Source organism: Bison bison, unplaced genomic scaffold (assembly GCF_000754665.1).
Source record: "Bison bison bison isolate TAMUID 2011002044 unplaced genomic scaffold, Bison_UMD1.0 scf7180017864108, whole genome shotgun sequence".
Classification (NCBI taxonomy): Eukaryota; Metazoa; Chordata; class Mammalia; order Artiodactyla; family Bovidae; genus Bison; species Bison bison.
Genome location: NW_011494680.1, coordinates 2,152,040 through 2,166,113, shown reverse-complemented (window position 1 = coordinate 2,166,113; position 14,074 = coordinate 2,152,040). Strand labels below are relative to the sequence as shown.

Sequence of the window (14,074 nt, the reverse complement as noted above, 5' to 3'; positions counted from 1 at the left end):
GCAAAGGATATAAGCATCTGAATGCAGAGTTCCAAAGAATAGCAAGAAGAGATAAGAAAGCCTTCCTCAGCGATCAATGCAAAGACATAGAGGAAAACAACAGAATGGGAAAGACTAGAGATCTCTTGAAAAAAATTAGAGATACCAAGGGAACATTTCATGCAAAGATGGGCTCGATAAAGGACAGAAATGGTATGGACCTAACAGAAGCAGAAGATGTTAAGAAGAGGTGGCAAGAATACACAGAAGAACTGTACAAAAAAGATCTTCATGACCCAGATAATCACGATGGTATGATCACTCACCTAGAGCCAGACATCCAGGAATGTGAAGTCAAGTGGGTCTTAGAAAGCATCACTACGAACAAAGCTAGCGGAAGTGATGGAATTCCAGTGGAGCTATTTCAAATCCTGAAAGATGATGCTGTGAACATGCTGCACTCAATATGCCAGCAAATTTGGAAAACTCAGCAGTGGCCACAGGACTGGAAAAGGTCAGTTTTCATTCCAATCCCAAAGAAAGGCAATGCCAAAGAATGCTCAAACTACCACACAATTGCACTCATCTCACATGCTAGTAAAGTAATGCTCAAAATTCTCTAAGCCAGGCTTCAGCAATATGTGAACCATGAACTTCCAGATGTTCAAGCTGGTTTTAGAAAAGGCAGAGGAACCAGATATCAAATTGCCAACATCCGCTGGATCATGGAAAAAGCAAGAGAGTTCCAGCAAAACATCTATTTCTGCTTTATTGACTATGTCAAAGCCTTTGACTGTGTGGATCACAATAAACTGTGAAAAATTCTTCAAGAGATGGGAATACCAGACCACCTGACCTGCCTCTTGAGAAACTGTTATGCAGGTCAGGAAGCAACAGTTAGAACTGGACATGGAATAACAGACTGGTTCCGAATAGGAAAAGGAGTATGTCAAGGCTGTATATTGTTACCCTGTTTATTTAACTTCTATGCAGAGTACATCATGAGAAACACTGGGCTGGAAGAAGCACAAGCTGGAATCAAGATTGCTGGGAGAAATATCAATAGCCTCAGATATGTAGATGACACCACCCTTATGGCAGAAAGTGAAGAGGAACTAAAAAGCCTCTTGATGAGAGTAAAGGAGGAGAGTGGAAAAGTTGACTTAAAGCTCAACATTCAGAAAACGAAAGAAAACGAAGATCATGGCATCTGGTCCCATCACTTCATGGGAAATAGATGGGGAAACAGTGGAAACAGTGTCAGACTTTATTTTTTGGGGCTCCAAAATCACTGCAAATGGTGATTGCAGCCATGAAATTAAAAGATGCTTACTCCTTAGAAGGAAAGTTATGACCAACCTAGATAGCATATTCAAAAGCAGAGACATTACTTTGCCAACAAAGGTCTGTCTAGTCAAGACTATGGTTTTTCCTGTGGTCATGTATGGATGTGAGAGTTGGACTGTGAAGAAATCTGAGCACCAGAGATTTGATGCTTTTGAACTGTGGTGTTGGAGAAGACTCTTGAGAGTCCCTTGGACTGCAAGGAGATCCAACCAGTACATTCTAAAGGAGATCAGTCCTGGGTGTTCTTTGGAAGGAATGATGCTAAAGCTGAAACTCCAGTACTTTGGCCATCTCATGCGAAGAGTTGACTCATTGGAAAAGACTCTGATGCTGAGAGGGATTGGGGGCAGGAGGAAAAGCGGACAACAGAGGATGAGATGGCCAGATGGCATCACAGACTCGATGGACGTTTGAGTGAACTCTGGGAGTTGGTGATGGACAGGGAGGCCTGGCGTGCTGCAATTCATGGGGTTGCAAAGAGTCGGACACGACTGAGCGACTGAACTGACTTACTAACTGAACTAGTGTCCTCAGTCTGCAGATGGGGAAGGTAAGGCTTGGAGACGCTTTAATTATTAATAGAAGGTGGTAGAGCCAAATTATGCTGGGAACTCAACTGGTAAAGAATTTGCCTGCAATGCGGGAGACCTGGGTTTGATCCCTGGGTCAAGGTAGTCCATGGGGTCACAAAGAGTCGGACACAACTGAGCAGCTTTCACGTTGCCTTCCCAGGTGGTTCAGACGGTAAAGTGTGTGCCCGAAATGCGGTAGACCTGGGTTCGATCCCTGGGTTGGTAAGATCTCCTGGAGAAGGGCATGGCAACCCACTCCAGTATTCTTACCTGGAGAATCCCATGGACAAAGGAGCCTGGTGGGCTACAGTCCATGGGATTGCAAAGAGTTGGACACGACTGAGTGACTAACACCTGTGGAGCTAAGATGGATACCCATGTTGGTCTAATTCCAAAGTCATTTTGCTTAACCACTCTGCTTCCATTTTGGACCAATACAGTATAATAACATATATATGGAATTTAAAAAGATGATAATGATAACCCTGTATGAGAGACAGCAAAAGAGACAGAGATGTCTAGAACACTCTTTTGGACTCTGTAGGAGAGGGCAAGGGTGGGATGATTTGGGAGAATGGCATTGAAACATATATAATATCATATGTGAAATGAATCGCCAGTCCAGGTTTGATGCATGAGACAAGATGCCTGGGGCTGGTGCACTGGGATGACCCAGAGGGATGATATGGGGTACGGGTACGGGGAGGGAGGTGGGAGGCAGGTTCAGGATGGGGAACATCTGTACACCTGTGGCGGATTCATGTCGATGTATGGCAAAACCAATCCAATATTGTAAAGTAATTAGCCTCCAATTAAAATAAATAAATTCATATTTTTAAAAAAGAAAACTAAAAAAAAAAAAAAAAAGAAAGGGTTCTAGATTCCCTCTCCTGTTGCAGTGTGTGCTGCCTCCGTGGGACTAGTCTTTGTGTGACATGCCCAGCTCATGCATTCTTCAAGGTGGAGAAGGCTGAGCTGGGGGCTCTACAGTCATAGCTGAGCTGGTCCACCATTCACCTGTAAGCACGTGTCTGAATGTGTTGCTCAAGGAAAACTGACTCTGAAGGGTGGGTTCTGCAGCAAGTCCTTTATAAGTGACCTTCCCAACCCAGGGATCAAACTCACATCTCTTACATCTCCTGCATTGGGAGGCTGATTTTTTACCACTGCGCCACATGGGAAGCCCCTTATATGTGACTTAATGGTACAAAATAATTCAGACTGGAAATCCAGCTATTCCAGACACCACCAAGGACGTGGAACTTGGAAATCTTGTGGTGATAGAGTAAAGGGAATGAGAGACAGCTCCCAAAGAGAAAGACTTTGGGGATAGAAGGGGAGGGAGACTGTGTGGCTAAGATGGAGCTTCGAGGAGAAGGACAGGGATCTTAGCAGGTGGGGAGCGTGGAAGCTGAGATTTCAAACAGGTGGATGCTGAGTCCTGAGGAACAGGTGTTCTCTTATTAAGACACGAGTTACCCAGTGACCAAGACTGGCATGCAGTAGGTAGTCAATAAATGTTCACTCATTTATAAATGTGTGTGGCTGGGGTTGATTAGGGTGGGCAGTAAGCACTTTATTGAGTACCTACTGTATGCCAGACACTTAATATGCTTTATCTTAAACCATGGTCATAACAATTCTACAAGGTAGGTACTAACTCCATTGAAGTGAGTAAGACTAAGGTTCAGAGGGGCTGAATCACCTGGTCAAGTAGGACATAGGTGGATGGTGAAACCAGGGGTCTATTCCAGGGGTGTCTCTGAGACTAAAGCCACACTCCATCCATGCCATCTCACTCCTTCTTCAAAGAGTTAAACTTCAGTTCAGTTCAGTTGCTCAGTCATGTCCAACTCTTTGCGACCCCGTGGACTGCAGCACGCCAGGCTTCCCTGTCCATCGCCAGCTCCCAGAGCTTGCTCAGACTCATGTCCATCGAGTCAGTGATGCCATCCAACCATCTCATCCTCTGTTGTCCCCTTCTCCTTCTGCATTAAACTTCAGTGTTACTAGAATCTCTCCAGCAATGTCATTGAACCAGTTTTTACAAGCATAACCTCTGAAGGAAGCTCTGAGAAAGTGAGGTGAGTTGTGCTCACCTTGGCAAAGAAGTTGTTATGGAATCCAAGCTGGCTCTGCTCGCTGCATGACAGGCCAGTGAATCCTAGAGACGAGGGGTTGAGGAATGGAAGAGACTTTAATCGATGAGCCAGCTGATGAGAAGATGGCAGCTATCACCTCAAAATAACCATCTTGTCAGGGCCTGGTTGCCAGGTGCTTTTATGGATCAGAGATGGGGAGAGGCGAGGAAACAAAGTAAAAAGACTATTCAATCCTTGCAAATATCCCCTAGAATGGCAAGTCTCAGATAGGGGGATGTGTTAGTTTCATTACCTTAGAGTCCTTGCCAGGTGCAGGGCTCAGGTTATGTCCCTGAAGCAAGCCATTATGTATGTTTATAATAACAAAAAAGGGTTAAAGTCAAAGAAGCAGATCCAGTGTAAATTTAAATTTAACCCTTCCCAGTTACAAAGTGGGAGAATGTACTTTTGCTCGGGTGAGCCTTTCAGTACCTCTCAAAGGTGGCCACATGTCCTTTCACTCATGGGACAAGCCAGTACCCACTCATTACTTCATGCAAGTAGCTATCGAACACCCACTCAGCACAGGATGCCATGTGATACTGGACACTGTGCCAGCACTTTGAAGGAATAGATATATAATGAACGAAAGATTGAATGCTAGCCTCTGGAATCTTACCAAGCAGCAATTATAGCCCCAAGTGCCAAGGAAGCCATCAGAACATTTCTGTAGGAAAGATGCTGTGAGAATTATAAATTGCTTTGGTATTACACTCTTGGGGGCAGCCTGCAAAAATGATCACATTTTTATTTTCAAAAGCAACCTGAAAACACATGTTTATTGTGATGTCAGTCACCTTCACAGGGGAACTTAGCATTGCAACGCTGTAACTTCTGTTCGTGAGTTGGTGGAAGCCATTCTTTTCCTGTCCAAAGAATTAAGATTTTCTCTGGAACGTAATGTTCAAAACCTCACTGTGTGAGAGGCATAAAATACTCCAAAGGCAAAAAAGCAAGGAAGGAAGTTGTGGAATGTGCGATATTTTTATGGCTCACATAAAAAGCAATAAAAATATTATTTCATGATCACAGTGCAAATGATTTAAGGCCGTGACTTGAAATGGCTCTTGATGTAAAACTCTGAGATGACAGTTTTATTTGGACCTTGGAGCCTAAGCAGTTAGTTAGTTCAGGCCAGAGGCTCTCTCTAATCCCTCCTAGAGAGAGTGGTGCGCAGTGGAAATTTCCTCAGGATCCAGCAGCTGCTGTGTGGTCTGCATTATGCTGTGAAATCGTCCATTTGCCTGCACTGTCTGGGAGGCTGTGACTGTGGCCTGTTTCCAGTACTCACGTATGAATGCAACAGTTTTTGCCTAGTTGCAAAGTCCACCCATCCTGCAAGCAGGCCTAGCTTCTAGCTCTGTGAAAATGGCATGCTTCCAAACATCCAGTAAAATAGAGGATGCAAGTCCATCACACCCTAGCTTCTAAAGGTACTGCTTGAATGGCCTGGCAGGGAGCGCTGAGCCACTTCTGGTGAGACATTCATGGTTCTGGACAAATTATGTAGTTTGGTTGTCCTTTGGTTTCCCATCTGCATAATGGGTGCAGCTAATTTCCACTGTCACAATTTGCTATGGAGGAAAGAATGATGTCATGCAAAATGGTAAGGATTATTTTGAAGACCCTAGTCAGTTCAATACAGTCAGATTAAGTAGCCAACAGCAGTAGAATTCCACAGGAATATTAACTTGAGAATCTGCTTTTGAGTATTTGATGACACAATTTTATTTGTTAACAAATGAAGAATCACTAAATCTCCCTCATCCTCAGTTTAGCCTTTCACTGGGCTTCCCAGGTAAAAGTATCTGCCTGCCAATGCAGGAGATGCAAGAGATCCCTGAGTTGGGAAGATGCCTTGCAGGAGGAAATGGCAACCCACTTCTGTATTGCTTGGAAAATTCCATGGACAGAGGAGCCTGGCGGACATGGGGTTACAAAGAGTTGGACATGACAGCACAACAAGAACAACCAAATGGAGATAATATTAGCATCTACTTGGTGAGGATGGATGAAGTTAGCAGTTTGGGCCAAAGGATCCAGGTTAAATCCTGGTTCTGCCACGTGCTCACTCTGGACAAGTGAGCATTGGCTTATGCTTCCACCTCCCAGAATTGTTGGGAAGTTTGAGCGAGACAGTGTATGTGACGCACCACAGCCAACACACAGTACGTGCTCAGTGAAGGGTAGCTGGTGTCATGATGGAAGCACCACTGCGAGGATTAAGCTGGAATTATGCTTGCAAATGCCTTCCCTGGTGGCTCAGATGGTAAAGAGTCCTCCTGCAAAGCAGGGACCCAGGTTCAATCCCTGGGTAGAGAAGATGCCCTGGAGAAGGAAATGGCAACCCACTCCAGTATTCTTGCCTGGAGAATTCCAAGGACAGAGGAGCCTGGCGGGCTCCAGTCCATAGGGTCACAAAAGAGTCAGACACAACTGAGTGACTTTCACTTTTACACTCGTGTTTGCAAATAGGGTGGCAATCAGGTGGGGTACTACTCATGAAACTTAGGTAAGCTCCTCCAGGGCAGGGAGTCTGCATGCCTAGCATCCGGTACTTAGTAGTATATTAATTTCCTTTGTTGCTTGAATGTTGATCAAATGAGCAATGATGTTAAGGATGTGTCCTCTTTACCCTTCCCAGAGCCCCCTCCAACTTGATCGAGTGAGTGTTGGCTTTTCTCTTGGCCCCACCTTACAGGTCATTCCAGAGACCCTCTCCCCCACCTGGAACCAGATGCTCCTGTTCAATGACCTGGTGCTGCACGGAGACCAGAAGGAGCTGGCAGAATCCCCACCCTTAGTGGTGGTGGAGCTGTACGACAGTGACGCGGTGGTGAGTGTCTCAGGGCTGCGCTGACCGGGCTTCACCAAAAACACTGTTTTCAGCCACCTTCCTTTCTTTATCCAGCCTGGGACGGTGCCTGGATGCAGTTCTCACCTGGGAAAAACGCTGATTTTAAAGAACTAGGGAAATCAGTGAAGATCATTTGTTTTACTAATGGGTTGTTTTTTTTTTTTTTGCTTAGATTACCCTTTAGATTGCAATTAAAATAGGATCTGATTCACAAAAGTTCAATCAACATTCACTTCTTTAGGAATATAATTATTAAGGCCACCCATAGTTGTCCCCAGTCCCCAGCGGGCTCTATATTCTATTGCTGCTAGTAAAAAAAGTCCATGCCTTTTGAAAACAGAAGGTCTTTACTGATCTCCCTGGCTGGAAGCAAATGGATGTATTGTCACCGATTCAGTCTTGTAACTGGATCTTCTTATTTTGGTTGTTGCTTCCAAGCCCTGAAACAATGCATTTATCTCCATCTCATTTCTGTTATGATGTTAGCCAGACTGCTTCCTCTCCAAAGATGTCTGTGTTCTGAAATGCTGGGCCAATTCTAAAGCTTACTGGAGGATTTTTTTTTTTAATCACTGAAACAAATCTTTTTCTTTTTTAAACTAAGAAGTCTAAAGGGAAAGGCAAAGGCTTGTTTTAATGTTTTCTTTAATGTCTTTACCTCCTTTGGAGATTGTAGAAGCACAAATAATACTAAGTACAAGAGTTGTTGCAAGAAAACTTCCTAAAGCCTCCTCACCTCCTCAGAGCAGCCTGGCAGCTCCGACCTTCAGCCAAGGTCAGGAGGAAATTTGGATGGGAGAACTGGAGAGCATGAAGCCCCTTCTGGCTTTGGAGAAGAGGAAACAGAAGCCCAGAAAGGTCAAATGCCTTGTTCAAGGTCGCAGCTGGCTGGAGGCACAGCCAGAACTTGAATTTAGCCTCCTGTGTCCACTTTTTCCTGCACAAGTGGAGTGGCCATTGTGACTGTCTCCCTTTAGACATACATATTCAGCTTCTCCTTGTCACTCTCTGGACTCCATTCCCCCATCTGTAAATTTGGGCTAAGTGGTATATTTATGGGCTTCCCCAGTGGGTCAGTGGTAAAGAATCCTCCTACAATGCAGGAGCCTCAGGAGACGTGGGTTCAATCCCTAGGTCAGGAAGATCCTCTGGAGGAGGGTACGGCAACCTACTCCAGTAGATGTGTGTTCTACTGCTGTGCCTAGAATATAGACTTTCTGTAAAGAAGGTCACAAAATAAACACCTTTTTAATAGAGTCCATAACAATATGATTCCAATCTTAAGTATTTTTATTTGACAACCAATAACAACAATCAAGGGCTGCCCAGGTAGCTCATCAGTAAAGAGTCTGCCTGCAATGCAGGAGACACAGGAAGTGCAAGTTCAATCCCTGGGGCGGGAGGCTCCCCTGGAGGAGGAAACGGCAACCCACTCCAGTATTCTTGCCTGGAAAATTTCCATGGGCAAAGAGAGGAGTCTGGCGGGTTACAGCCCATGGGGTTGCAAAGAGTTGGCCACAACTTAGCACGCGCGCGCGCGCGCACACACACACACACACACACACACACACAAATATACACAACAGCAATCAGTCATCATTAAAAACTGAGACCCACCCACTGGACTACAGTGGATTTCCCTTTGTCTGTTTGCTTTTCAGACCCTCTTCTAGATCTCCATTCATTGATTGCCTTCCTGGGCCCCTCCCCAAGCCAAACTCTGTCCAGAAAAGAAAGCCTACATTCTCACATCTAAAGGAAAAGAAAATGTAGGAGAGAAAGAAAATATGAACTTTTTTTTGCACTTTCTTCCTTGAGATACGTGTTGATGTGCAAAAGATTCTGTTCACACCCGTGGGCTGCCGCCATCACAATCCCATGGTGATGATCAAATTTTAGATTCTGACTCTGCAGGACCCAGCTTCCAGTCTCTAGCTTTCTCTCGTTACACGGTGCCTGTGCCCTCATTCAAGTCTGCCGGCTCTGTAAGAAATTAGTTTACATTTGGCACGCAGGTTGCTTCAGTTTATGTTTACTCTTTTGTTTCCAGGGCTCGTTTTAAGTTAATTTTTCTGAGCTAGGATTATGGACAAAATAATTATGCAGCAGATCATTCATTTCATATCCAGCTGCCCTAACTCCACTCATCCCCGGAACAGGTCTGATGGTGCCACTGGATATCAGCAGGCAGCTTCGTTTGTTTGTTTTCCCCCTCGCCAAGCTTCCTTTTACAGCCGGGAATGCAAATGCTGGTTCACGAGTCCAAAGGCAATGAAGCAGCACAGGTGTTAAAACCCAGCCTCAGCCAAAGAGAGTATGGGCCCTGTCCTTGGACTTGGAGGTCACTTATCCAGATAAGTGAAAGCTCTTTTACTCTTGGATCAACAAGAGCTTGGATGAGTGCCTGCCCTGTGCCAAGAGGACGTAACAGTGAATAAAATAGGTAATCCTGCCTGCCTGCCTGGGACTTACATCACAGCTGTTCTTGAGATAAACAGCAAAGCAGCCCCAGGCTCCAGCCCCAGGCTGCTTGGGGTGGAACCAGAACTGGGAGCAGGCACTAGGAAAAGGCAGAAGATATACCATCAAGTAGTTCTTCAAGAAACTTACAAACAAAGCCATTCTAATACTCTTTTACTGCCAAGAACAGTTGGGCAGAATTGCTCTATTACTTAAACATGCTGATCTTAATCACCATCATATTACTATGCGTGTGCTGTGCTTAGTCACTCAGTCGTGTCCAGCTCTTTGTGACCCCATGGACTGTACCCCACCAGGCTCCTCTGTCCATGGGGATTCTCCAGACAAGAATACTGGAGTGGATTGCCACTGAGCACTTACTGTTTACCAGCTGTTGTGCAAAGCACATACATTATTACATTAATCATCATGGCCCTGTAAACAATGTACCTTTTTTTAAAAAAGAAATTCACCCAAGGCTTTACTGGGGCCCCTGCTGCAGCAGTGAGGGAATGAGAATCGACAGGTTCCCTTGCTGACTTGCTCCCTGAGAAGGAGGAGCAAACTTGTTCCTTATATGGGGAGAGGGTAACACTGTCCTTAGGTGGTTTGCCCCGCCTTAGGTGATGTTGTGTGCAGGGGACATGCGCAGTACCCTACTTTTGCTCTCAAAACAATGTACTTTTAACCCCTTTTTAAGCATGAGGATCAAAATGGTTGAGTAAATGGTCCAAGACCAGAGATCTAGAAAGTAGTAGATTTGGCGTCTCCAACTCATGCTTGCCTGGACTCCAAACTTGTGTCTCAGCCACAGTGGTGCCCTGCCCTGGAGATCGTTCAGAATGTGTGCTATCACTTTATTTTCCTTTTCCCTTTCAAGTCTACCCGGGGTGATTATCTTCATTCCACTGAGCTCAATACACTGAAAAAAAGAGATAACCCCTAAGGTGGTCTTCAGCCAGGAAGCCCCTGAGATGACCTTAGAGTTTTCCCTGGGAGCCCAGATAGATTCTATTGCTCCCCGAGCCTATGGAAAAGGACTAGAGGGGCTTAGCAGAAGAAGACAGTGAGGCATGTAGACAGTAGTAGGAGGGAGACATGAGGCTGATGGTTTTGTGAAGGTTAATTACAAAATCACACTGAGACACAAGGTAGGTGACCACAAGGAACAAAAATTCTTATCTTTTCTGCCCTAGGGAAAGCCAGAATATTTGGGTGCCACTGTGGCTGCTCCTGTGGTGAAACTAGCTGACCAGGACTACGAGCCCCCCAGGCTGTGCTATCACCCCATCTTTTGTGGGAACCTCTCTGGAGGGGACCTCCTTGCTGTATTTGAACTCCTGCAGGTAAGTGGACTGGAAGCGACAGCTGCACTAGCCGTCCATCTAGTCTACCCGGCCAGAGAAGCAGCCTCACAGGAGGTGCACATCCGTCACTCTGTGCCTGGTCCCTCACCGCTGTCCTGTGTCTGGAGATGGCTCCTTCTGGGGACCTGGGAGATACCATTTAAGAACTCAGGTGACCAGCTATTCCCAGAGCCCCTGTGCTGCAAGTCACAGTCCCAGGATGAAAGGTCCTTATGGATTTGGCCAGCAAAGCTTGAGCAGCGCTATGCTCCATACACGGAGAAGGCAATGGCACCCCACTCCAGTACTCTTGCCTGGAAAATCCCATGGACGGAGGAGCCTGGTAGGCTGCAGTCCATGGGGTCGCTAAGAGTGGGCACGACTGAGCAACTTCACTTTCACTTTTCTCTTTCATGCATTGGAGAAGGAAATGGCAACCCATTCCAGTATTCTTGCCTGGAGAATCCCAGGGACAGAGGAGCCTGATGGGCTGCCGTCTATGGGGTCACACAGAGTTGGACACGACTGAAGCGACTTAGCATAGCATAGCATAGCATGCTCCATACAAACCATTAGAGAATATGAAAGGGGAAGGGAGAAAACGTTTGTGGACACTCCCACGTGCCCCGTGTTGTGGTTGCTGCCTCACATCCCCTCTCATCACACTGAAATCTCCCTCAATCCTGATGAGGTACGGATTATGATTCCCATTTTATGGATGGTAAACTGAGGATTAATGTAATTGATTGACTTCCCTCATCAGGCTGCTAGTCGGTGGTTGAACTGAGAGCTGAACTTAAGACCTTTAAACCTTCTGCTCCTTACACTGTATCACAAAGTTTCCCAAAGACCTCGAGTTCCTAATCTGTCCTACTAAGACTTTGGGGAATTTAGGAACATACGTCTAGGAAGAACTTCTCAGAAAGCAAAGGCAGGATACTTGAGGAGGGAAGCTGAGTCTGGTTGAATCATCCAGGACCAAATGGGACAGAGGGAAGAAATGACCTGGTGGGCCTGCATCAGAGAGGTTTCTCTCCCTGACCATCCCATTCACTGGGGGCAGAGGGCACCTGCCCTTTGGGTCAGATCAATCCTCTCTAGGAAAGCCTGTTTTCCAAAAATCCCAGTTTTAGAAAAATCTCACCTGGTACAGAAACTAGGAAGCAAGCAATCCTAAGACACAGCAAGCGAGTAAGAGGGAGGGTGTTAGAGGTGGATCCCATGGGTATGGATCTTGTTCCCATCACTTACTAGTGTGCGACCTTGGGTTAGCCACTTAGTCTCTCTCTGTTTAACCTGCAAAACTGGAGATGATAATTAATCTCCCTAAAGTTCCTGGCATGAAATCAACATGCAACAAATGCTACTTATTTTATTATTATTAGTAGTATTATACCATGAAATACTAAAGCAGGATATCTCAGTCAGTTCAGTCACTCAGTCATGTCCGACTCTTTTCGGCCCCATGGACTGCAGCACACCAGGCCCCCCCGCCCATCATCAGCTCCCAGAGTTTACTCAAACTCATGTTCATTGAGTCAGTGATGCCATCCAATCATCTTATCCTCTGTCATCCCCTTATCCTCCCGCCTTCAATCCTTCCCAGCATCAGAGTCTTTTCCAAGGGTCAGTTCTTCATATCACAGGTGGCCGAAGTATTAGACATTCAGCTTCAGCATCAGTCCTTCCAATGAATATTCAGGACTGATTTCCTTTAGGATGGACTGGTTGGATCTCCTTGCAGTCCAAGGGACTCTCAAGAGTCTTCTCCAACACCACAGTTCAAAAGCATCAATTCTTCGGCGCTCAGCCTTCTTCACAGTCCAACTCTCACATCCATACATGACCCCTGGAAAAACCATAGCTTTGACTAGACGGACCTAGTCTAGTCCCATCTATTTCAGGTGAAGAAACTGAGCTGGATAGAAAGGCAATGGCTTACTTGATATGGCAGCTTGGAGCCTAGAATTCATGTATACCAATTCCCCCAAGAGCTGGAGAGACTGGAGAGTATAAGCGGAAGGGAACAGCTACTGAGTTAGATACACTTGTACTCAAATCCAAACTGCCCACATGTGTAGCTTGGGAGTTGCTTAAGACTATTAGAGATGAGCTCTGCTGCTGCTGCTGCTGCTGCTGCTAAGTCGCTTCAGTCGTGTCTGACTCTGTGCGACCCTGTAGATGGCAGCCCACCAGGCTCCTCTGTCCATGGGATTTTCCAGGCAAGAGTACTGGAGTGGGGTGCCATTGCCTTCTCCGAGAGATGAGCTCTGAAGTACAGCTAATCAGACTTTGATTGTGGTCTGGTTTTTGCTCCATTTAAGGATGAACTTTTTAATGCTAGAATGGCTGCCTTAGAGAAAGAACAATCTATCTGTCAGGGGAACTGAAGCAGGATGAGCTCTTAAAGGGTCAGAGTAGCAGAAACCCAGGCATCGGCTTCAGTTCTGTGGCGACTGTAGTCTAGGAGGGGAGAAGAGAACTGGTGAAATCTTTGTCTTACAAATCTTAAGTTCTAGGATTCCAGGATGCCCAATCAGGTGAAAGTTAAATAGAACCAGCTCTCAGCAGATAGATGTGTGCTGCATAGAAACGTGAACTCTTAGCACTGAAAGAGTGACCTTCAAAACCAGCTGATCCAGTCTTTCCTCAAGTGAGGGTCCAGGTGATTTTAGGCTGTCCATGAGTGATTTTAGGTCAAAATTGGGTAAAGTATTAAGTAATATTGAATTGATATTGGTGGAGTTTTGCTTCCCCTCCCCACCGCCCACCCAGGTCTTTTAAGATATAATTGACATATAACTTTGTGTAAGTTTAAGGTAGTTCAGTTCAGTTCAGTCGCTCAGTCATGTCCAACTCTTTGTGACCCCATGAACTGCAGCACGCCAGGCCTCCCTGTCTATCACCAACTCTCGGAGTCCACCCAAACCCATGTCCATTGAGTCAGTGATGCCATCCAACCATCTCATCCTCTGTCGTCCCCTTCTCCTCCTGCCTGCAATCTTTCCTAGCATCAGGGTCTTTTCAAATGAGTCAGCTCTTTGCATCAGGTGGCCAAAGTACTGGAGTTGCAGCTTTAAAATCAGTCCTACCAATGAACACCCAGGACTGATCTCATTTAGGATAGACTGGTTGGATCTTCTTGCAGTCCAAGGGACTTTCAATGGTCTTCCCCAACACCACAGTTCAAAAGCATCAATTCTTCGGCTCTCAGCTTTCTTCACAGTCCAACTCTCACATCCATACATGACCACTGGAAAAACCATAGCCTTGACTAGACAAACCTTTGTTGGCAAAGTAATGTCTCTGCTTTTGAATATGCTATCTAGGTTGGTCATAACTTTCCTTCCAAGGAGTAAGCGTCTTTTAATT

At 45.7% G+C, this 14,074-nt stretch overlaps 1 protein-coding gene across 1 annotated transcript in view; it reads left to right on the top strand.

Annotated features, from left to right (window-relative positions):
- The window catches only part of FER1L6 (fer-1-like family member 6), a 175,416-nt gene that overhangs the window by 102,274 nt on the left and 59,068 nt on the right, over positions 1–14,074 (top strand). Inside the window, exons 22-23 of the mRNA XM_010839005.1 lie at positions 6,741–6,875; positions 10,553–10,702. Coding sequence (XP_010837307.1) covers positions 6,741–6,875; positions 10,553–10,702 — 285 coding nt within the window. The remainder of the gene's footprint in view (positions 1–6,740; positions 6,876–10,552; positions 10,703–14,074) is intronic.